Source organism: Poeciliopsis prolifica, unplaced genomic scaffold (genome assembly GCF_027474105.1).
Source record: "Poeciliopsis prolifica strain line A6 unplaced genomic scaffold, Auburn_PproV2 SCAFFOLD039, whole genome shotgun sequence".
NCBI lineage: Eukaryota > Metazoa > Chordata > Actinopteri > Cyprinodontiformes > Poeciliidae > Poeciliopsis > Poeciliopsis prolifica.
The window spans coordinates 1,930,487-1,954,946 of NW_026562414.1; the positions used below are offsets into that span (position 1 = coordinate 1,930,487).

The following is a 24,460-nucleotide window of genomic DNA, read 5'->3' on the forward strand; positions in this document are numbered from 1 at the left end:
GTCTTTCAATTGTCCCTTTTAGATCAAATTTATCCAGAATGCAGGTGGTTTATTGAGGTCACAAACCATTAGGTAAACAATACCCTCTGTGTTAAATACAAGCTAAGGTTTAATTACTGATAAATGTACAAGATGATCACTTTTCAGAAGCTCTGGTTCTAGGCAATAGAGGTTATACTCCAAAGACAATGTTGGATTTTATTGAAAAGGTAGTTTTGCAAACCTTTTTGTTTATGCAATATATAAATAACCTACAGGTTTATGCAAAGGATATTCACACTTGTAACTAGGATGCTACATTTTTTTTTTAATTCTTAAGGTTTCACTTAAATGCAGGATACACATAGAAAATCCTCAGAAAATCAAATATGTTTTAAATAGTGAACACCTAGAGTAATATGAAGTCCATTTAGCATGTACTGGTCTTCAGATAAGATATTTTCATGCTAAGAAGTAGGACAAAAGCTTATTTAAAAAAAGCATATTTTAACTATAATATATGCTATAAATGGTCATGGGGGCCTCAGAGTCAGGCCCCCATTACTCTGAGGGACCTGAGAGCATTTGGGAGAATGAGAAGTTAATCATATCTGGAAAGTTTCCCTAAAGTAAGACAGCTACTGCTAGATATCCTCATCAAAACCACAAGTAGGCTACAACAAAAATGCAAATGAATCGATTGCTGTCAAAATTCCTGCCACAAATCCAGGAGACTATCCGATCAATTTCCCGAGGGATGGCTATTGTGCAGTTAACCTTTAATCCCAGTAGCGTCTCATTCTTCACCAGCAAAAAATGTCAAGGTTGACCATCAGATTACATAACCGCGTGAGGGCTGAGTGGGATGCTCTGCACGAGCCTGCCGCGAGAGTTCCTGTACACGAGAGGGCATGTTTGGGTTGCGCTCGCGCACACACGAGACATGATCATCACTACCGCCGTCGGAATCTTTTTCCTCAGTGTGCTCGCCAATGAAGGAGAAAAAAAAATCCTAAGAAATCGCAAAGCCCTTCTCTACGTCCCTCCCTCCTTTCCCCTCATCCCAGTGATCGTCGGTGGCCTCTGCGTAAAAATCAGCATGCGGAAGCAAAAGGAGCACGATCATCTTCGTGAACGAGTGTGTGCAAAATGTGCGTGTGTCTGTGTGAAGCCCCGGGCCAGACGCGATGATGCCAGCATTAACCATGATCTTGACGCTCCACAGATGACGCGCCTGGAAACGGTACATTCTGGTACGCATTAAAGAAAAAGGCAAGACAAAAAAAAGAAAGAAAGAAAGAAAGAAAGAAAGAAAGAAAAAAAGGCCAAACAGCAGATTAATATTTTAAGTAAAAAAATAACATCTTCACGTGGATGAGGAGCATGCTGGAATTACAAACGTGCCTCTCGGTTTAAAAACGTGCCGCCGCGCACACTGCGGCACACAGAATGTACTTTCATTAAAAAGCTGAGAGCTGACAGCATGTGCAGCTTCAGAAACTCTAAACAGTTATTTGAATGAAACGTCATCTAGATGAACTGCATGCACAGGTTGGACAGAGTGTTCCTAAAGGGGGAAATGAATCTTTTTCATCATTTGCCCTTGAAATTAAAGCAAAATGACACATTTTTATGAACGACTATGATACAGCCAAGCATGATCACTCTGCAGATGTCTGATGCTCCTCTTTCGCCCCCGGTGCATCCCCCCCTCTTGTCACCCACACACACTCACCTGTCTTAGTTAACAGTGCCGACATGCTCCATGCCACGAAGAGGACACTGCAGATGAAGCAGACCTGAACGAACAGCATCTCCCTCCGCTTGCGAACTTTGAAGATCTTCGCGATTATCGTCTTTTTGGACGGGCACACGGTTTCGGAGTCGTCCCGCTCCATGCTCCGCAGCTCGCTCGGCCGGGGGCCACTTTTTTCTGGCGCGTCCTTGAGAGCCGAAGGGAAAGCTGCCGCCCGGCTTGTCTCTTCACACGGAGTACAGCCGGGATGTGGTCCTCATTTCAAGTCGTCCAAGTGCGCAGACCTAAGAGTACTGAAGCGAATAGTTGTTTTTTTTTTTTTTTTTTTTCCTTCCTCCCCCCGCAGCTTTAGAAGAGCCTTTTAGGCTTCACAGGGCAATGACAGCGCGGTCAAATGTATCAGCGGGGGTCCAAATTTATTCAGCGATGCTCCTGAATTCGGCTCGAGTCTGCCAGATTGGACGGGATGTCATTTTGTGGCACGCATCCTGTCCCGAAGGAGGGGGGAAAAAATAAAGTCCGTGTCCGCTGAAGAGTTAATGTTCAACATAAGATGCGCCAGTGCTCAGTCACAAACCTGGAAAAACGCTCAGCTGCGCCGCATCACAAATCCTCCGCACCTGCGCCTATTAAGTGAAACCAATCTGCGCTCATCAGGGATAATTGTTCAAATCGGGCAGCAGTCGTGCCGTGCGCCTCCACCCCTCCCTGCGAATGAACTCCCTCTCTGTGCAGAACAACCGGGTGGGTGATGAGAGCCGACCGAGCAAAGCACGACTTAAGTACAAGCGAACTTTGCGGCTGCTAAGGACAAGCGCCTGCTAGGATTCCCAGAAACTGGAGAGCCAGCTCAGGAATATTTGGATATTCTTACAATAACAGCATCATTTTTCATGTGATTGAAAAGTAAAGTGTTACAGAAGATGGCATACCAGCTCTCTTCTTAATTTTTTGACAGAATGTGAATTACGAACCATCACCAAAGGTTTTATTTACAGTGTATGTTGCTGAGCAACTCAACTGCTGCACTTCTTTTCAAAAACTATAAACCATCTCTAATCTTATTAGAATTTATTTCCTGTAGGAGTCAGATTTTAGTCCTTCAAATTGAAAGCATCAAGGTTATTTAGAATTTATACTTCATCTGTTCATTCATCCACTTCTTTTTTACTTTTCATAGGTAATCAGGGGGGTCGGGGGGAACTATATTTTCAGGATTACTTTTATAGATTAAGCAAATAAGCTTCAGATCCCCTTAATGAGATAAACAGGATAAAATCCCTCCAACTTGATTCGATTGCTGGTCGCCTGTGCTTGTATTCGCAATAAAAAAACAGCATTATTTCATCAAGAAGAAAGCCTCATGGACTTCATTAAGGTTTCAATTTGTCTTATTTATTTCTTCCCTCATTATCAGATCTGGAGGTGACTCAAAAAAACATCCAAGGCTTAAATCCCCCCGGCTGACCAAGAGATCTCAAGAGAAATCATATTCTCAAAGGATATACTGAAAGTGCATATAAACCTTCATATCTTAAAGATTATGGATTAGAAATAATTATGTTTCCTCTTTATTTAACCATTAAAGTATTTGTCTGGACTTATTCTCTCATTTATGATACAATGTCAGTATAGATCAGTAATTTATGATCAGTCTTTTCCCCCTGTGTTATTCTTAAGTGCTGAAAAACTTTACAGCTATTTGAAATCTTACTCCATGCATTTCTGTATGAATTAATTGTTTTAAAATTATATTTCATTGAATGCTTTAGTATTTGAAATGTTGAAATAGCACAAAGATTGCAAAGACAGATGCCAAACAATATGCATAGTAGAAGCATTTGCCATAGTAAGATCTTAAAACCTTAAAAGATTTACATACTTTAAATAAATGATTTTAAATGAGCTCTAAATTTCAATGTCTGCTTATTTAAGACTTTTTGTCAAGTTAGTTATCACATTTGAAAGTTTTATATGTTCTGTGATACAGCTTTAATTCATTGGTGAATCACACATTAACTGAAACACAGATTATGTTAAATGCAGAATGCCATATTTATAAAGCATTAACATTATAAAACAAGAGATTAGAGGTACTAGGGGAACTGATGAGAAGTGCTGGTTCTTGTATAAATAACACCATGGGCAGGCCCCTCTTTCTGTCCTCAGTTTTTAACCCTCCAAAGTCGGTTGTAATGCAAAACGAAAAACAAAACAAAAACACATTAAGAATGTGAGCTTCAGTGTCTAAATCTAAAACTTTTTTATGAAGAATCTCTGTCATACACGTGGTTTCTGGTTTTCAGTCAAATATTTCCAGAGTGAATTAAGGAAGTACTCGTAAAAATGACCAATATTGCCTTATGAGTTTGGTAAAAACATGTTTAAAATTATTTTTAATTTATGGGAAATTCAAACAAAATCAATCCGTTCCTCTGTTTTAATTAATCTCTGCTCTTACAATAACCTAGGGTTGAATAATTCATATGGTTCATATTTTAAACTGAACATGATCAAATGCACTACACAACTGAAGTTAATGTTTGTTATTTTCAAACTGCATGAGCAACCACCTCACAGAATGCAGACATGTGGGAGATTGCCAGTGATGGTGAGCTTTAATGCAAGATGGCCACAACCTCGGACTTTGGAGAGTGAGATTATCTGTGTTCAGACTCGACTCTTTTAACTCTCCTTTAAAAACTAGCTGTTCAGAAAAAGTTTTTACAAATTCAGCTCTCGCTTGTCTGCAATGAAAGCACCATGCTGCTCGCCATTGATCAGCCCAGAACATGGTGATCTTTCACACTGCTGGAGCTTCGCAGTGCTGCTAATGACAAAATCATCCGTATCTCTTTACACCTGCATTATGAAACCAAATCCAATATCTTTCTGGGTCCTGAGCATATCCTCTTTTAATAACTGGCCCGTAAGTCATCTGCAAACCCCGTTTTGATATAAAGCTGAATAATTGAGGCGATAGATCCTCTAGCTCAGAAGCATCAGTGCTTCCATTACTCTACAAATCTAAAAGGAGATTGTATATATATATATATATATATATATATATATATATATATATATATATATATATATTTTTTTTTTTTTTTTAATGGCCTCAAGGTTTTAACTGCTGTGATAAAAAGGTCTTATTCTAGTTGCTTTTCAGAAAATTGGTCTATATGGAGAGATGTACTGGAAGTGAGCATGCAAAAAATTAATATTGCAATGGAGTCACTGCAAGAAGCTATAGACTAGCTGCAGTCAGTGAATATGTTAATACTTTCAGTAAGAAAAAGATGCATTTCAATATTCAGTAAATAAGCCTATTGACTGTTTGATATGAATTTTTATCACATTTGCCACTCTGCAAAGAAGACCTGAGTCATCCCTTTTTTTCTTTTGCTTTCAAGAGTCTTTTAGAGCATGCTTGTTGGCTTGCACCTACCCAAGACCAGGTTGCAGATGTAAAAGATCCAGAATAGGAAAACCCAGACGTCTTTCTGTCCAGCCACTCTCCTCATATAATTCTGAGGAATGGCGAGGTATTCCCTTGCCAGATAGGATACAGTACATCCAGTAAGTTTAAAGTTTCCAGCTGGGCATCCTATCAGAGAGACATGATCGGAAAACCTCCCAGGGGAGACGCCCAAGAGGCATCCTTGAGAACTACCACTCATTTTTGATGCAGAGAAGTAGGGGCGCTTCAACTTATCTTTATGTCTGAGTTTGGCCCCTCTATAGAGGAAGCGCATTTCAGCCGCTAGATTACAGATGGAAAGGTAAATCGGGCTTTTTGGATCAAGTTCTCCACAATAACATAGTAGACCACTGGCCATGTAGTTGCAAAGGCCCAAATCCAACTATCCATCTGTCGCACCTTTCTATTATAAATATTGAAATCTTAAACTCAAGGGACTCAAATATAAAAGAAACATTGGAAATAAGTCTGTTTTAATTGGATCTTAAGCCACTTTGTTTTGTATTCATCGGTTAAAAACATAACAATAAAGCCATTTTATGTGCATAAAATTTATTTTAGCTGCAGTGAGGTACCATTATATTCTGCACAATGTCATTATGCTCAGGTAAAAAAAAAAAAATTGGGCAAAAGAAAAATGGGTGATGAAAAGCTGCTGAAGCAAATTCAAGTTCAATTTGGCATCAATGCTACCCCCCCGACTACTGTACTACTGTTTAGTAGTTGGCACTCTCTCAAGTGTGTCACCAATACAGTCAAGCTGAGGACTCTGCAGAGTCCAGTGAGCCAAATGCAAATGGTGAGGGGGAACTGTTATGTGGTGTTGGACGGCATAAGCTTGAATTGCAGGGTTTTACTAAACAAAGCAATCAGGCTTCTTTTTGGAATCTAGTGAGTAGTCAACATTCAGAGTAAAGCATTAAGGAATTTATAGAGAGGTTTAAGACTCGCAATAGACTGTGCCTAAAAATAACTGGAAACAACTTTCTCGTTAATAGTTATGTACATTTAACTCAGCTGTCCATTATTGCCATAATTATCAGGTTCTCCTCAAAAAAGGAGCCCATTCCCACAGGGAAGCATTTAATAACTTCAAGTAGAGCATACTATGCCATGTGGAAAATATGCTTATTTCCAGTTCTGCTGAGAGCTTGCTGAGACATCGGCTTATTTAATTCTTAAAGTAGTGGCAAACACCAAGTCTGAAGTTGCTCATGGGCAACACAAATAAATAAACTTTACCTACAAGCACTTTGTGTTAAGCCCACTAATTAACATGTTAACTTGTTTTCCAAGTTTAATTAAATCTAATAAGGGTCAAAAGACAACTTTCTTTCAGGGGGTGTACGTTTCCCTCATGCTGAACTAAGCTAACCTGCTGCCTGTAGACTCATCTGGCAAGAACAAGCCTAATGAGGGTAATATTTATCTGCATTATGTAAATTTTAAGATAGTCCTTTACCACTTGAGCACAACACAGTCATACATTTAAAAACACACAAGTGAAGGGCTGTGAGGCTTCTTGTGCTTCATGTATGCACAGAGGTCTTCTGCTGCCTCCAGCTTTGCCAGCACAGCATGCAGGGAAACTTCTGCAGTCATCTCTGCTTATATTGATCCATGCATGGATTGGTTATGTTAACGTCAACTCCACACCACAAACACTGCTGATCGCTTAAGCAAAAACTAAATTGAAAGGATCAAAACCTTTACAATCTTCTCCGGAACAGAGTTACATAAGATCAGGACTGTCCTTGTCAGTACAGTGCAAGGCAGCTCTCCAAAATCATTAACCGTCATTTCCAAGAAGCATCCAAGAGGCTGTCTGAGGGGTGAACATGGAAGGCCTTGCAGGTCATTAGTCAGCGCTTTCTAAATTCGTCGCCAGGACTTGTCTTTAGCAGACTGGGTCTTCCGTTTCCACACATATACAACATGTGTGACTCGTTCCAGTACCAAGAGATTAGTCTCCTGCAGGCCCCTGTCCGCACAGTAGGGAAGCCAGTTGGGGAGAAGTGCCAGGGCCTGCTTACAGAGATTTAACCACTGCTTTAGACTCTCTGCCTTAGTCAAACTTGCACGTCTTTCTGTGTGTACAGTGGGTCTGAAAAAAACAGCCACTGATCTGCAGAAGAGATAATAAATGGATCTTTAGAGATGTCGCAAGAACAGCTGGAGTGATGTTAATGTGTTGTTTTGATATAAATGTCAAGACATGTGTCATATACTTAAAGTGCAATGACTAATGACTAGAGGTGAAGTACTTGACAATGATAGTCACACAACAATTGCCATTTGACTCAGAACTGCTCACTTCAGCTCCAGCAACATTTTTTGCTGGGATGATTCATCTTGTTTATTCGCTGGTTTGCACTGATTATGTTCCAGTCTTAATAAGCGACTGTTGTTTTTTGCTGTTGTGGAGATATTTTGACAATAAGGCATTGTGAATCAGTGTGCTACATGCATTTCATTTGTTAGTGAGTTTGAAATAATTCCCTTGCTTCTTAGCATTTAATAAAACCTCTGTGCAAACGAAGAAGTTGCTTCGTTTGCACATATCTTGCAGAGAATATTTTCTCAACAACAACATTCTGACAATTTTCTTCCTATTTTCTCTAAGCCAGTGGAACTCCAACTTCTTAGCTTCTGAATCAAAATAACAATAAGAGGCTCATGAGCCTTTCCATTAAGTATTCAACAAAGTTAGTTCAACAATGATACCAAAATCAGCATCAACCACCAATTTTTTCCTATTTTGTATTTGTATGAGTGGTGTTTTAGATGTTTTATAACATCCCTAAAAGCACATGCTTTATTATTTCCCTTTTTTTAAACTTTTTTTTTTTAAAGAGGATATTAAAACCCCACCCCTACTTGGCTTCCATTCCCAACTATGGGACCCACTGCTGTAAACCTTTCAAGAGTTAAGCTATTGAAATAAGAGGAACTAGTTTTGTTTACCATCAAACAAAACTACTTTTGATCAAATTAAATCCATAAATCAAGAAAAATATGTTACACAAAGCCAGTAATATCATGAAGGATAAGTAGATGCTCCGACACTTGTACTGTACGTATTCAAGTAGTATCGTACTTTTTCAGTGGTGTTGTGAGAGAATGTGTAGTTATAGCTGTGTGGCTGACATAAATAATCAAGTTTAATATTTCGACTGACCTCGTTTCTGTCAGTCTGCTCGCTTACTTTTTTATGGGGCAAAAAAACCCAAACAAACCCCCAAAAAAGAAAGATGTACCAAAAAAGCTAATTTTGGATTAAAACAGGTAGCTATTCAAGCCTGCAAAAAGAAGCCTTTTTTATTTAAACAATGTAGATTTCTTTTTTCTTATAGCAAGATAAAAAATTTTAAAAAGAAAAGAAAAATGTTCCTCCTTGTAAAAGTGTCTCAGTCAGCTGCAGAAAAAATGTAATATTCATCATGAGTGTTGGGCATTTCACGGCACCTCCTCAGGTTTATTTGTATGCCTGCTCAGATGTGAAGAGTAAACAGGGGAGAATCGAGCAACAGTCAGTTTTGTCTGTGTACTGTTGGATGCAACAGTTATCTCTCTATTGCCCTCTTCATCTGTCAAAACATGAAAACTCAACCTTCTCATTGCTGATATGAGGCAAGACAGACAACCCTCAATGTGCACTGCTTTTTAATGTATGCAATGCAGTGTCAAATGCTTGCAAGGCAGCAAATTGATCGTTTATGTGATTTTCATGCCTACTGAGTTGCTTTAGCTCTTGAAAAATCTGTTACATAACACATAATGGGCATTGAAATAGAGTGCAGTAGGTGGCTTCTGACTTATTTTTTAATACTGAAGAAAACCTTTCATTAGATTTTTTAATTTATTTATTTTCATTTTATTTTATTCTTTTTTTGAGAAAGTAATTCTGTAGCAGAATCACCACATGATTTTGTTAATCATGTGGTGATTAACAAAATCCCAAAGTTTTTTTAGTCCTTGGGTATCACAAATGAATCCCATTGTGTATGGCTCAATTAATGGATTCTTTGTCTTCTGGGGACGACTATAATAAGCCACAAAGAACTTTGGGTCTAACCAGAGATAAAAGAAAAAACCTAAAGGATTTGACAAGCTTGCAATTAGCATATAGCTGGCACACTTAACATCAAGCTTGGATTTAATTAAAGAACTTTCCCAGCTAGCAATTACATTAGGATGAATATATAACAGACAGGCCTGTAACCATGTACATTACATTCAATAAAATAACTTGCCAAGCTAGGAAGTAGCTTGCAGCTGATCAATGCTTAGAGCAGTTAGTATATAGTTTGAATTTACTAAATAAATGTTCCACTCACCAATTAAGTTGCAACTAGCTAATAATTAGGGCAGTTAGCATGCAGGTATAATAACTTCCAGTTGACACAGTTAGCATATAGTTAGCTCTTAACAACTTATTCAGATTATAAAAAAGGACTTCCCAAATAAATATATCTTGGTTTTTGGAAGTTTCTTCCAGAGGCTTTTCCGTCTTCTGAGGAAGACTATTATGTGCTACATAAAACTCTGGGTTTAAACTGAGTTCAACAATCAAATGGCATGACCGCTGGCTGTTGATCTTTCCTTTGTCGAGCCCTTTCCATTGCTACTGTTATGTAACAATTTATATATCATTACTACAATAGCAAACATAACTAACAAATACCTCTGAAGGGAATATTATTTTAGCTTTTAACAGTTTGTCTTTGTCCTAGATAAACTGAATTTTTTTTTAAATCTATACAACAAACTGAAATGTCCTACTACCTTATACAATCAACTGTTTTCTTTTAAGGTAATCAGCTTCATTCTTTCAGACATCATTTCAGTTTTTCTGAACGCTTTTATTCAGTTTAGCAAACGTCAACTCGCTATACAAAGGAATTAAGTCATTCGGTGATTCTTAAGGCATCGGCCATATGACTGAAAAAAAAAATCCTGGTTATATCTTAAAGAGACTTAACCTTTTGTAATGAGCAGCACATAAATAACTTCATTATTCTTTTCTCTGTAGGGCAGAAAGGGATGGGTAGGCAGGCAAAGAGCAACATTTTCCCTGTGGAAATGTAGAGTGGAGAGCCCCATTCAGACTCACTTCAGAACACGCTGGCCATTCATTCTGAAAAGATAGGATCAGTACTGCAAAGACAGGCCACAAAGTCTATATTAATGTAAGAAGCTGTTCTCTGAAACAGAGGACAAGTGAAAGTAAGTTCTTACAAAGCAATTTCTTGAAGTTAAAGTAGGAGGAGGCATGCAATAAAATCAGAACGGTCTGTAGATTTCCCTGCTGTGTGATTTTCATCACCCTGTGCAGCTACATATTGGACACAAAAGTTTTAGTTGCAGTGTAGGAGGGCGATGAGTAGGAGTTGTTAATGTCAAAGTCTAAATATTCATAAGCAGGCATGGAGAGGGACTTTTTAAAAAGAGTTTTTAGTTGAATTTTGAGTTCATCCGTCTTTTTGTGAGTGCAAGCTTTGCATGCATTTTTAATCTTTTCTGCAGCTCTAACATTCTCCATATAGTTTTGCAAATGTAAGCTATTTTTCTTCCACACTGGGGAGGACATATGATGACATCATTAGCTGAAAGTCCGAGTCAGTTTAGGCCTGGATCATGACATTCATAACACCCCATAGGCTACCGTGTGTTAAATTGCGCAGTTCTGTGCTGCTGGTTGTTTTGAACGCATATGTAACAGCGCTCTCAGTCAGCGCCGCTCACAATGTTCTCCATGTTGTGACGAGAAAGGGAATTGACTGTTGATCGTTTTACATCCAGGAGGCGAGGATCAGGTTGTTCGGACCAATGTCATAGTAAGGGTTAGCAAAGTCACTGGCAAAGGAACTGTTGTCTACAATGATCCCCAGCACCATCACAAGCTTTATACTCAAATCTAACAAAAGTGTTTTTAAACCTACAAACCTCTACATGGTGTATGTCACTGGGATGTTATGTGACAGACAAAAACAAAGAACATTCAAGTTCAGACTGAAGTTCACCACAGAGAAGACAGAAAAGGAATGAATATTTTTTTGGACATATTTCGACAACAGAATTGTGGAAATGTTGGGATAAGCTGATTAAAACATCCAGGATAAAACTTCACTTTTACAATTTAAAGAAACCAGGGAAGTTTTAGCTTTACCTATTCAGTGTTTGCCCACAACCATTGCATTGGATCTAAACTAAGCTGCTTTCAGATAAACTGTTACAGAGCTGAGTCACTTCTGTGGATTTGCGCCCCTCGCTCTGGACAGTGCTTGTTTTCGAATCCACATCTCTCGGTGCAAATGATTCACAGTCTGACTTTAGTAGTAGGCTGGAGTCCTGAGTTTGGCCGAGGCGTCTCCAGGGGTAAACACGGGGAAGCTGATCTTCATTGCGGTGTCTGAGCTGGAATTAATCATCGGCAGGGTCTCCTCGCAGCTCGCAAGGTGGTGTCATGTGTGTCACATCAGATAAAGCCGGGTTGCTCTGATGTGCTGAGTGGAAAGAGCAGGCTGACCAGGTTGCATTCTGCTGACTGGCTGTGACCACTCGTCAGGCAGTGTGCAGCTTGCTAAGAGGCCGACACTGCCCTCGTCCAAAAAAATGCGCTTCCTGATCCTATGGCTTGCAACACCTCAAGTTACTGACGACCGACTGGTTTGTTTTGCTCTGAGAGGAAGAGAATGTGCTGCTTGTACCTTGGCTGGGCAAAACAGTCTCATGTGATCTGTCCTAAATATCTAGCCACATACACATAATCATTGAGACAAGCACATGTCTCAGCAAGGGACTCAGACAGGATCAGTTCAAGCCATGAATGCATCCAACAAAGACCATTGTTTTATCAAGAGGCAACATGGCAACTGCCGTTTTGTGGGCTGTAGATAATCTGGAAAGCCTTTGTGTATTTGTTCTCATGAGTATTCCTGTTGTATGTCTAAGTGTTAAAACCAACTTGCTTAAGAGAATCACAACCAAAATGGCTTAATTCAGATTTTCTGTGAAAATCTTTTTTACGAATGTATTTCTATGAACATCCTTCTCAAAGACAGACTTCTGTTTTGTATTTAATAATCTAAGCTGGGTTTTTTAAGTTCATTGAAAGCACATTTTTCAATTCTCACAACGTCAAAGGGTTGCTGTTAATTTATGACTCGTGCTTATTGTCATAAACCCAAAAATAATTAAAAAAAAATCTTCATTATGTCCATTTGGGCAAAGTGACAGCTTCATTTTTTGAGCAGCGCATCAGGGGATTTTTGTGCCTTATGTCTTGTTTGAAAGCTGTGTGGTTTTATGGGAGTTTGTCCCCTATTCACATTTCCACACTGATGCCAGTGGTATTAAGTGGTCTGCTTAGAGAAGAGAGATGTGCGACTCATGAAGGGATTGACTTCATTCATTCTCCAACGTGCACAGATGAATGGACATTCAGGAACTAGATGCTTTCTGTTTGAGTGCAGCTTTGTGCCAACGTGTACAGTGTGAAAGGCACAGTGATGTTCTCCCTGGAGCCAGGTTATAGAATCATGATTTGACTCAGTCCGACAGATTGTCAGCGCACTTGTGGAGCTGAAAGCGGGTCTCTTGGTGGCCTCCAGGGGGCAGAGCAGCCTCTTTGCCCCCAAGGCGTTTCTGCCCTGTGCTGTGGGCTTAGCTGCTTGTTACATTAAAACAGGGGCTTCTGTGACAGAGTCAGCATTATGAAAGCTAAGAGGATTAGCTGATGGACATTTCTGGCGTTGGCGGTCAATTATCAAAATGAAAAGCGGTGACTGGGCAGAGGCTGGCATGCTCTGTGGCACAAAGAGCTCCTCCTCATCTGCACTCTCTCTCTGCTCCAGTCTGTCACAGGTTACTTGGGTTCAGGGGAGTGGTGGGGGCAAATAAACAATAGCATCATGGGTGCGTTCCTAAACATGAAAGTTTTTGTTGTATGTCTCTGAGCGAGCCGGGGATTAAAAAAGAGCATTTAAATTTTAATGTTTCTAAAGTGCAAAACTGTGCGTTATGCAACTGTATAAAACCAGGGCTGCACGTCATCCAGTCAGCCGTGCTTGAGCCTAACTCATTCAACCACACATACACACTCCCATACAATTCCTTTCACTACTCAAGTGTGTGTGGGTATGTGTATACTCCTGCCCCATCCCTCTTTCCCTCCCTCCCCATCCCTGTGATTACTTCATATGCTATCATATCCTGTTCCAAGCGTGTGTGATGATGTGAGAGGCTGAGGTGAGGGGGAAGGAAAGAGGTTTGTTTTGGTGTATCCATGAAAGAGGTATTCCACAGCTGCCCGCAGTAAGGATCTACTCCAGGGATTCACAGTAGGCTGCGAAGGTAATCAGCCGAGTCACTGTACCACCACCGCTGCTGCTGCTGGAGAGGACACATCACGCCAGCCAGCCTCCATCCTCAGCGAATCAACTTTCTAATATACAGCTGTTACACCTCACAGCGGCTCAGACGAGGTGCATTCTAGAAGATAAGACACAAACCGCTGAGGCGTTTCATCAACAGTCAGGGAATTCAAGTTCATATTTTTGTTTTTCCTTTGCTAAAGCATTTCATGAATTACATGTTAATCCTGGTTCTCAAAAGCAGGGTCAATTAAATCCAACCCTGGTTCTGACTTCAGTGACAATGCCATCCCATCAATGTGCTACAAATGGCCTGGCTGCATTTGATAGGGGTATTCAGAAGCTGGTTAGATGTCATTGAAAAATGTCTCCATCTGCTGTTGCTACAGTAACTAGTTCACCTGGAATGACTTGAAGCTTGAATCAAATCAGATCAAGTTCAGATCAAGTTTCTGTTTATTGCACATTTTTAAACCACAGTAAATTGTGCATAAAGACCCCAAAGAAAACGCTTGTGCACATTAATGATACAAGTTAATCAGAAAGATGAAAGAACATATTTTAAAATGTGCACAGTGATACTATTCTAGAACATTTCTGAAGAAATTAAAAAGGGGCCTGCCAAAGTGTGCCCATTGGTTTGAACCCTGATGCTCAGCAATTTGACTAACATGCATTTACTGCATCTAATATGCAAACATTAGTGTATGAGTAAAAATTGGCCAAAATGCTAAGGTTAGCTTAAATAATAGGGTTGAATAATGAAATCTTACTAAACTGCTTTAGATTGAGTGCTGAGCACTAATTAGGAACAAAGATGATTATTGTTCTTTTGTCAAGGATTTGATTTCAACATGACAGAAAATAATAGGTCAAGAGAAAGTGAATTTAAACATTTTCGTATTGAGTAGTTCTTAAAAACACTGCCCAGAATAATAATACAGAGTAAGAAGAGTAAGGACACAAGGATAGAACCTTGAGGGACACAACAAGAGAGAGCTTCAGAAGAAGAGTTTCAAATTTCTACTGGAAAAATAAAATCTCAACCACACTAGTACAGAATCTTTAATAAAAGCTATGTGTACAGCTGTCTCTTAAGCTTGAGCATTCACCTTCAACCAGGAGCAGCACTTGTACTTCATCTAACTTCACAAGATTTCAGCACAGAGAGAAATCTTTGCTCTTTCCTCTTTGGAATCTCCACAGAGTCCTGAATCCTCTCCTCTGCTCTCTTCAGATCACTCTAATTTTTTCTCTCTCTTTTTGTACATCTGTGGACTGAAATGGCTATCAGTGAAGCTTGAACTTATGTTTGGTGAACCCTTTTTTCTGTTAATTTTGCTTTATTTTTACTATCCTGTTGGAAGAGCAAATGCAACCAAATTTCCATTTTCTGCCATATACTAATATTTGAGGTTTTGTGGGATATTAAAGAGTTCCTGTTTGCACACAGTCTAACAAAGTCACCAGGACAAAAATAAAAAGTAAAAACAGACTCACAGTGTAACAGCATCTCCACCATACTTGTTACTTTTTACATATTGACCCGTTGTTTCACCATAGACCTACTTAGTGTTTGTTTCTTCGAAACCAAATTTTTGTCTTATCAGATTGAAGCACACGGATTTAGTTAAAGTCCGCAAATTTTACGTTTACATTTATGATGGTTGGACATCAAAGGCTTTTTACTGACTCCCGAGCATATATTTCTGGAAAATAGGTTATGAAATACTTGAAACAATATCCTAGATACTCATAAACTTAAACAAGTAAATTAAACTAAGAAAAGCGTTATGCTTACTGTTTATAGGCTCATTAGCAGTATCAATATTTGCTGCAATGGTTACTTTATAAAACATGTTTTTCTTAAAGGATTTTTTTTATCTGCACAAAATGCATAAATGTTTTTTTCTTCACAAAAATTCTGCATAACCTTAAGCAGCTGCAATAATGACTTTACTATCTTTACAATATAAAAAGGGACAGTACTGTACAAAGTGTATATTGGTGAAAATATAGTTCAAATTACCACAATAAAATTGGCCGAATATGTATAATAGAGACAAACACACAATGATCTGTTTGCAGGACAAACAATTTACTGACAGTAAGTGGAAAATAGCTTCCCAGAGGGTGGATTCATAGAAATGTGGCAATTTCACAGGTGTTCATATGAAGAAGTCCACAAAGTTACACAATCTGCCTTTCACTTTATAAATGTAAACAATAAAAAAATGTCTGGAACTAATGTATAAAAGGGAGAATATACAAGAGGTTTTGCAGTGAGGATGGAACAATCCACAGGGCATAGACTGTATTAAAGTCCTTCTAAAGTCTGCATACAAAGATGGTGTTTTCTGCATCCATGGGGGCTTCTTCTTCTGCTGCTGCTGCTACACAACAGCATACTGCTGATACAGCAGCTCCCGGATCTTATAGTAGTCGTCACACAGGCAGCCTTCTAGGCCGATGCGTCCAGGCTCCGTCTGAGCAAAAAGAACAGAAAGATTCACAGGTCACCTCAGCCCTAAAGCAACAAGGTCGCATCTCTCAGCAGAGATAAACAAACCTTGTGCAGCAGATTGCTGCAGAGAAAAACATCTTTACATCGTTATTCCCTATTCTTTCGTGCAGACGGTTTTTTGTAAGCGTCTCATGAATTCAGATCAAGATTTTCCATTTAAATAGCATCTGAACCATCTTCGTTATGAGTCACAGCACTCTTTGATTTCATTTTCTGTGCTGCATCTATTTTAAGTTCATGTCAATTATGCAGTTTGTTGTTAGCATTTTGGCTTCAGCTTATACTTTGGTTAAATCCTGATTGATTTTTTTGTGTCTTTCACCTAAGGTGAGATATTTTCATGTTCCACTGGGGATTTTATATTCTGCTTAGGTAATCTCTGTTTGCTCCTCTGTCTCTTCAGATTAATCATTATGACTGTATGGGCCTAATGAAATGCTTCAGCTTTCAGTGTCTTATAACAAGTCTGGTGTCAACTTGAAGTCTTAAAAAAAGGCTTCCAACGTAATTTTCTTATTTAAATTCCTTTAATTTTCAGATTGAAATTTTTGAGCTAATTCTTAAAGTTGAAATACAAAATTCCAGAATAAAATGAGGAGATTTTCAAAGTTTGAATATGGACTCTGCTAAGAGAACAATTAAACAGGAAGGAAAGATGGATTACAACTGACTTAAGAATAGGTGAAATGATGGAAAAACAATTGAAATAATGATGAATGAATGGAAAAAGAAATAACAGCCCAACAAGAAGACACTAAAAAAAAAAAAATCTTCGACATTTTTGTACTCTCATTATTGTGGCATTTAGAAAATGGAAATAATTTTGGTAATTTTAACTAATCAAAAACAGGAAATTTGTTCCGATTAAACTTCAGACTGAAGGAAAAAAAAGTCTCTTTTTTTCCACTGTATCTAAACTTCCATTTCTTTAAGGGGAGAATCCATGAAAAAAAGAACAACAGATAAAACGTTGATGGACAAAATAAATTCATAATACATAAGTTGATCGCCGGATGCAGGGATCCAGAAATTGATTCCTGGAAATCAAGAAATGTTTCTCTCTTCCACTTTGTATCAATATACTTATCCAAGAATTACAACAATTATTTCTCATGAAAACTTCTTCATCACCAATAACTCAGGCCACTTTCCATGACAGCAGCCTGTTGTGCTCAAACTCAATGCTTCATAAAATGAACATTGATGATCAAAAGGAAAAGCTCGACAGGCTGCATCACATGACAACAACTGAACAGTCTGTGGTGCTGAATGTCTTCTGTACTTTGACTGACCGCATGCTCAGAAAGAGGATATGGATAGAGGGGTTGGACGCTCACCCTGCGGACGGCCACCACGTTGTTGCACACCAGAACTCCACCCACAAATTCAGCCTGGATGCCCTCTCTCAGTAAGACCTGCTTGAAGTCAGACAGCCGAGGCTCGTTGATGAACACAGACTGATGGCCTGAAATCTGAGGAGAGGGGAAAATCTTTGACTCAGTTAAACTGAACTTTTAATTGACCATGCTGAACATATACATTTAAAATCACAAGAAAATATCTTCTCGGGGATCTCAACAAGTCAACTGACCTTTTTTTGGTCGGAAAGAAATATTTAGACTTAATAAATGCAAATGTTAATGTTCAATTTATAGAAAGTACTCAGTGCTGTGTACTAGATGGCTTTCCTAACAGAAAAACCACAGCTGCCCACCTCAGTGGGAGGCAGCGGCTCCAGAGTGGGAATGACGTCGCTCTCCTCTGACATCTCCTTCTCATCCTCTCCAAACAGGTTCTTCATGGCACGCTGCGCCGCCACGGCCGTGGCGTTTTGGTTGATGCCAAGCTCGGGGGCGGTGTCCATGGGAACCTCGCTGTCCTCCGCCTCCTCTTTCACACCCTCCTCCAGCATCACGCCGGTGTCCACCTTGGCAACGCGCATGTCCAGCACACCGTCGATCCAGGCCAGCTCCGTGTCTTTTGCCTTGCAGAACTGCAAAGAGCTCACCAAGGAGTCTTTCAGCCGCACCTTTAAGTTCAAATAAAGGGAGAGGATTACAGGGTGTCTGCAGGTTTCACCAACTTAAATGTAGGTCTTTATGAATAAAATGTAAGACTTGTATCATGACAGAAGTGTACAAAAAAAAAATCCTGCACATTTTAGATAGCAATAATCACAAGACTGCACAGAATGCATGCAGCATCATACAGGTTGGCAACAGAAATTAGCCAGTAGCAACAACATACATGATCCAGCCACCTGGCAATGATTTACTAAAAGCTATCTAGCTAGCTAGTAAGGGTCTATTAGCATCTGGTTAGCCAAAGCCTCAACCACTTGGAGTCAGAATTTTCTGATTTTTTTAAATGGTCAATGCAAATGATGGTCAGTATAATTTTCAAGTCATGAACTATTACAGTATAAATCAAATTTTACTGAACAAAACTCACCATGAGAACAGTATTTTTTTTAAATAAAAAACTCAAAATGCATTCTTCCAAATTATTATGCAGAGCAGATTTTATGCATTATAAAGAACTGCAAACAGTCATTCTTTGAATGTGCAACATTAAGTGGTCACATGTACTAAAATCAAAAGTTATTTCAATCAAAACATCTTAACAGACCGAGTTAACATCAGACCCCTTCTTTGATATCACCTTCAAAATTCTTTGAAAATTAATCTTCATCTACGGCTGGGCCCACTGCGACCGTTTCGGCTTGTGAGCTCTGGTTAGAGGTTCATGCACCACAAGCCTCTGGAGGATCCTCCACCCTGAGGTTCCAGAGGCACCAGGCTCTTCAAATAACTGTTTGCTGCTTTGTAAAGGCATTTTAACAGCTGCTCTGTTAATCCGATGAATTTGTCTATCAGAAACCTTCCTCATTATGTCTTTATCTACACAAACCCATCTTTGTTCTGAATCAGCCACAAATCTCTTCACGGTACGATAACACTTCAGTTTTTGTTAAATATCTAATGTTTTGATACCTTGTCATACAGCAATTTATGACAAGGCATTCCTTGTCATATACGTTGCCCACAGGCCTGCTTAATAATTCTTAAGAAAGAAAATCTCTTAAGAAGATTTTCTTTAATTGAGCTCACCAGACAAACTAATCAATCCAGCTCTCTGAAATTAATTATAGTGATTCAAAGAGCCCTGACACACAATAACATCTATAAATTTAATAGCACAACAAAAAATTTTATCTTTATGACATTTAAATCTAATTTGCATAATAATTTGGAACATGGTGTCAGGTAAACTTACATATTTTACAATGAAGTTAAGACAATTTGAGGGAGGCCTCAATTCAGATACGTGAATTTATGATTTGGAAAGACACTGTGGCGATTGGGAAGGTTACACAGCTACACAAAATAAATTGGGTTAATGACTCAACAAATGCAACTTAAATTAATTTATTTCACAGCAGAAGAAACACAACTCAAAGTTCAACTTCTATACTTTTTGTCACAGTCTAATCTCAAATCTCATTATGTGGATTTTATCTGATAGACTATCAAACCCCTCAACAAAACACAGTAAAGTAAAACCTCTCAATAAAACTCCAATGGGCATCTTTAAAAACAGATTTTCCTGAGACTGACCTGGTAGATGTGTGTTTCACTGGTGGCGTCCACAGTCTCCTGCAGTTTGGGTGTGTAAACTTTGATGTCTTTGCTGAAAGCTTTGCAGGACTCAGCCAGGTCCAGACTTGCTTCTGGTGGCCCGTGAACGATCACAAGCTGTCTGGGCTTCATCTGATTTATGATCTTCTTTATGGAGTCGCCATCAGAGCGACCTTCGTAGTCTATATATGTCACCCTCGCTCTATAACATAGAAGAAGAACACAGGGTCATTGTAAGAGTTTTATAGATATGGAGATTACACTGGTGTGGTTCACTTTGTGAGTGATGACTCACCTTATTTCAAAATTCTCAACACTTGAGACACATTTTGTAGGAACGACAGACAAATCCTGGTCCATGGGTTCATCACCATTTGTCAGCCCAGATTCTAGTTTGCTCTTCTCCTCTTCTGTGGCTTGCAGTTCAGGAACCAAAAAATCTTCAATCCTTTAAAAAAAAAAAGAAAAACACACACACACGATAGGTTACTTGGTGATTAAAAAAATGATCTCTACATCCTTCGATTTGCATTCAGACTTCAGTACCTGATGATTTCTCCATACTCGTCCCATTTGATTCTCTCCTCATGCACCGGGAACATGGGATATGACTTTTTGGCCTGTTTGAAGAAGCTTCCTTTGCGGCTCCCTTCGCCCTTCATCATCAGGTCATGGTGTTTGGTTTTCACCGCAGCCGGCTGATCCAGATCATCTTCCATATCGCTTTCGTCGCTCGAATCCACATCCACCCTGAAAAAGCCATAAAGAAAACTTAATTCCATCTAAAAATCTTCCTTACAACTCATACACCTTATGACATATTTTCATTTGTAATCAGGTGTAAATAATTGAGTTTAATGTACTTTTACTAGATCAGAAAGCATGCATTGTGGGACTTTATTAGCCCCTCTTCAAATACAATTATTAACTTTCACAAATATTTTACTTATTAATTATATTCCATGTTAAAAAACAAACAAAAACAAAAGAACAAAAAAAAAACTTGTAACCGTACTGTAAAGATTCAGAGATTATTCAAACTTACTCTTTGGCTTGCTCCAGTTTTTTAGCTGTTTCTTTCTTTATTTTCTCCTTTTCAAGATATTCGTCCAGCTCCTTCCCTTCCAATTTTACTCGTTTTCTCACCTGATGTGAAGAGAAGAGTTAATTATGACACTGGGATGCTGAAGCGCAGCTATAAATGGCAGAATTTTTCAGGGAAGATTCTGCATGAACACCTCTCTCACCTCCAAATCCAGCATCTTTTCTCCAGGATTGTCGATGAGATAGCGGGCCAGGGTGCCAGGCGTGGTGCGGTAGGTAAGGATGATGGAATTTTTAGCATTTTGGCACCACTGGGTGAAGAGCTCCCTGGAGAAGCCAGACTCAAGGTCCGGTTGGCTGCAAAGCACCACCTTGGGGCTGGGTACCCGGGCCAGGTCTGCCAGACTGTGGCAAAGGTTTAAGTGTCGGAACTGGAATGGATTGTTCCTTTTGTCCTCAAAACACCTCATGAGTTTGTCACTCATCCACTCCACCTACAGAGATGGGTTTGGTTTTTACACACACACACACAAAAAAAAAATAACGCCAGTGTGGAAAAACTAGAAAAGCAAATCTTATCATAAAGATGATGGAAAGACCCGAAAACACTCTAGCAAACAAGACATTTTTAATTCAAACCTCAGTTTCAAGATGCACTAAATCATTAACTAGAACTGGATTTTATTATTAGGAAAACATTTCCAGAGTAAGGTCAATTTTCTCTCAAACCAATACAGACAACAGACTCATTAATCCATGCTTTTGTTACTCGCAGATTGGATCCCTGTTCTGCTCTTTTGTCTGCAAAAAACAATTACAAAGTTGCAACACTTAAAAGTTTATTTTTTCTTGTTTGCAAAGCTCTTAATGGCCTTAGAAGAGCTCAGTTATACTACAAAGACTGCTAGACAGCTTTGAGAAATATTCTGAACTCTTTGTAGCTGTTTATTAAATATTCCAATAGTCATAAGTTAAGCATATGGCGAGGCTCTGGAGCATCTTTCCATAACATACAGAGTTCTTAAAAGCAAACTGAAGACATCTTTTCTGAGATCTTAAAAGACACAATTTATTATTCTGAAGTTTTTAAATAAGCATATAACTTTCAATTTGAGTTTAAGAATATTTTTAACTGAATAGCTTTATTTAACATCTGTGTGCATTGTTTTTTGGGGGGGATATTTTACTTTTGGCTTTTTAGCTATTTTGCTTCAGTTTTCATTTTACAACCATGTTTTGTTGTATTTCTTAAATCACTATTTGTTATTAACTTGTTGTAAATCTAAAGAAGAAAACTGATCACAACATTCATGCTCATATCTGTTCTACAATTGAAATACTTAATGTTTTTGTGTCTTTGAGACTTAATTAAAACCAAAATTAAGATGTATAAAAGTGTGATACTGATTGGTACCTGGGACTTGGAGAACTCCACCACGTTGTAGCTGACGTTGTTGAGCAGTGCTAGAGGGTAAACTCCAAGCCCAGCATCCTTCGTCCTCCAAATCTGGTCGAGGAGCTGCGCTAGCTCCAACACGCGGCCGGCCGTATCCACGGCAATAAGGACATTGCCATTTCCACGCAGGGTCTCCATTACGTTCGCTTTGTGGGTATTAAAGGAGGATGATGATACAGCCATTAGTAAAGGCACAGACAGAGTTTTCTACATAGTCTCATGTTTATTGAACTGAAGGTGTTTTTTTTTTTTACTGTAAAGACTTCTGTGTGCATTACTCACTAAGCAGCTGCTCGTCTCTTTGTTTGCGGCGTGGCTGTACATAAGCAGCATTGAAGGAATCTGTAATGAGTAAAGACGGTCGACTAATGCTCTCCAGTGAGCAGCCGTTAAGGTGGCTGGAACAGACAGAGAAGAAGAGTGGTCAAATTAGCAACTGATATACAGCCTATAATCTTGCTTACACAAGTATGTTATTGTGTCTGTTTACATTTCTCTCTTATGATTGAAGTCCACTGCATAAACTATCTCCTCCTCTCCGTCCTTGACAATTTTCCAAATGGTGCCTCCAATCATGTGTCCGGCTGGGAGAGGAGTGATCGACAGACCATGCCCCTTTCCTGAAACACAAAGAAAATTACTTATTAAAAAAATCATCTTCTTACGTAAGGTTATAGAAAATGGGGTGTCACTTGATTTTCATCTCACCTTTCAGACTGACAATCTGTGAGTATTTCAGCTGCTGGATTTTATCAAAAGCACTGTCCACGTCATCCAGGGTGAAGAGCGTGAAATTTTCACTGTTGCTTCTTGACTAAGAACAAGAAAAGAGCATTCAAGGAATCAGTTCTGTTGTTGCAAATAAGACATTTATTTGCCTTAACTTGCAGTACTGTACCTGATATAGATCATACATGAACATCTGACCCATTTTGTAGACAGGAATGGTGGCATAAATGGTGCAGTTCAGTCCCAGTTTGCCCACAGCATAGGGCAGGGCTCCCAGGTGAATGGGGTCAGGGTGCGACAGCAGGACTGCATCAACCTGATGAACATATCTGACAGCAAAAATGCAATACAGAGATTAAAAAAAAAGTTAGAAGCATCTACAAACAATTTAGATTTAGCTCCTGAAAGTTATTCTGAGTTTTTCATAACTTAGCAGTCAATAAGATTTTATTGAAATGTAACTTGATTTAATCTGATTTGGTTACATCTTTTAAAAAACATATTTCAGCAGTGTAGAAAATCATCTTATCAACTGATGCACAGTCAATATATTTGAAAAGCACTATGGGTGCAAACTCAGTGAGTATCTCAAACTTTTTTTGTGGCCCACAAGCACAATTTATAAAAAGCTTTTCTTTTTTGTTTGAGGAACACCAGATTTTGAATCCTGTCTGGTGTAATTTGACCCATTTTCAGGTATTGGTCAGAACTTTTGGATCAGATGCACCTTCCTGATTTAGTTTTCATATCAACCTGAACATGTACGAGAACAATGTTCTGCCCCACTGAAAATAAAAGAATGCAACAGCTTTCTGTGTGTAGTGTTAAAGCCGAAACGCAGTACATACATGAAACTTTGACATCTGTAATCATACTCACCGCTTCATGGCATCAATGATGTCCATTGAGAAGTTCTCGTCCCATCCACAATCCAGGAGGAAGCGAAATTCATCCACCTGCAGCAGGTAGCAAAGAGCCGATTCCTCCTGGACCCCCGACACGGCTGTCAGCTTGATAATGGAAGTCATTTTTCCTTTACTTTTCTCAACAAAAGCACAAACCCGTCTTCATCAAACCAACTTTAAATGTCGAGTCTCTGTAACAATGGCTAACTACAGAGAATCATTCAAAGGTAAACAAAAATGTTTTTTAAAGCAAAATTCCACAAAATGGAATACAACATGAGCTGCATTAGAATGAAGGTAAATATATGTAACAAGATCAAACTTGTATCCAGTTTGGCTTTCACGATTGTTAGCCGTTTACCGGGCAACGGCTATTTATAATGCTAGCTACATGCTAGGTAGATAACTAAAAGAAGGCAGAAAACATCACAAAGCGACAGAATATAGCATCAAATACATATATCCTTCTTTTGAATATTAGAAAGTAACCTTAAAGTTATTATTTATTTTTACTTCAAAATCAAGACTTTTCTGTTAGCGGGTTTGAAGCGGCCATTTTGGCTGCTACGTCAT

The 24,460-nt window shown here is 38.9% G+C and overlaps 2 protein-coding genes across 4 annotated transcripts in view; both read right to left on the minus strand.

The window, feature by feature from the left end:
• Window positions 1-2,581, minus strand: part of slc24a4b (solute carrier family 24 member 4b) — a 33,420-nt gene extending 30,839 nt beyond the window's left edge. Inside the window, exon 1 of one of the 3 annotated variants that reach the window (XM_055054324.1) lies at window positions 1,715-2,581. In XM_055054324.1, the coding sequence (XP_054910299.1) occupies window positions 1,715-1,877 (163 nt within the window). In that variant the 5' untranslated portion in view covers window positions 1,878-2,581. The remainder of the gene's footprint in view (window positions 1-1,714) is intronic. The other 2 variants (XM_055054323.1, XM_055054322.1) reach the window with 2 other exon arrangements.
• A 13,086-nt stretch (window positions 2,582-15,667) lies between these two features.
• cpsf2 (cleavage and polyadenylation specific factor 2) lies at window positions 15,668-24,447 on the minus strand. Its single transcript, XM_055054371.1, has 14 exons — window positions 23,862-24,447; window positions 23,152-23,311; window positions 22,962-23,067; window positions 22,744-22,873; window positions 22,536-22,651; window positions 22,212-22,399; window positions 21,001-21,291; window positions 20,799-20,899; window positions 20,300-20,503; window positions 20,049-20,201; window positions 19,733-19,955; window positions 17,830-18,144; window positions 17,453-17,587; window positions 15,668-16,077 (listed from the first exon to the last, which is right to left on the minus strand). The coding sequence occupies exons 1-14, from the start codon at window positions 24,008-24,010 to the stop codon at window positions 15,985-15,987; spliced, it is 2,364 nt and encodes a 787-aa protein (XP_054910346.1). The 5' UTR covers window positions 24,011-24,447; the 3' UTR covers window positions 15,668-15,984.
• Between the last annotated feature and the right edge of the window lie 13 nt (window positions 24,448-24,460).

Excerpts from the sequence above, each read along its gene's own strand:
- cpsf2 (XM_055054371.1), bottom strand. The coding sequence starts at position 24,010 with ATGACTTCCATTATCAAGCTGACAGCCGTGTCGGGGGTCCAGGAGGAA. Across the intron at positions 20,900-21,000 it reads AAAAGATGCTGGATTTGGAG|GTGAGAAAACGAGTAAAATT; the intron begins GTGAGAGAGGTG and ends TCTTCACATCAG. Across the intron at positions 19,956-20,048 it reads GTTGAGAATTTTGAAATAAG|AGCGAGGGTGACATATATAG; the intron begins GTGAGTCATCAC and ends TCTATGTTATAG.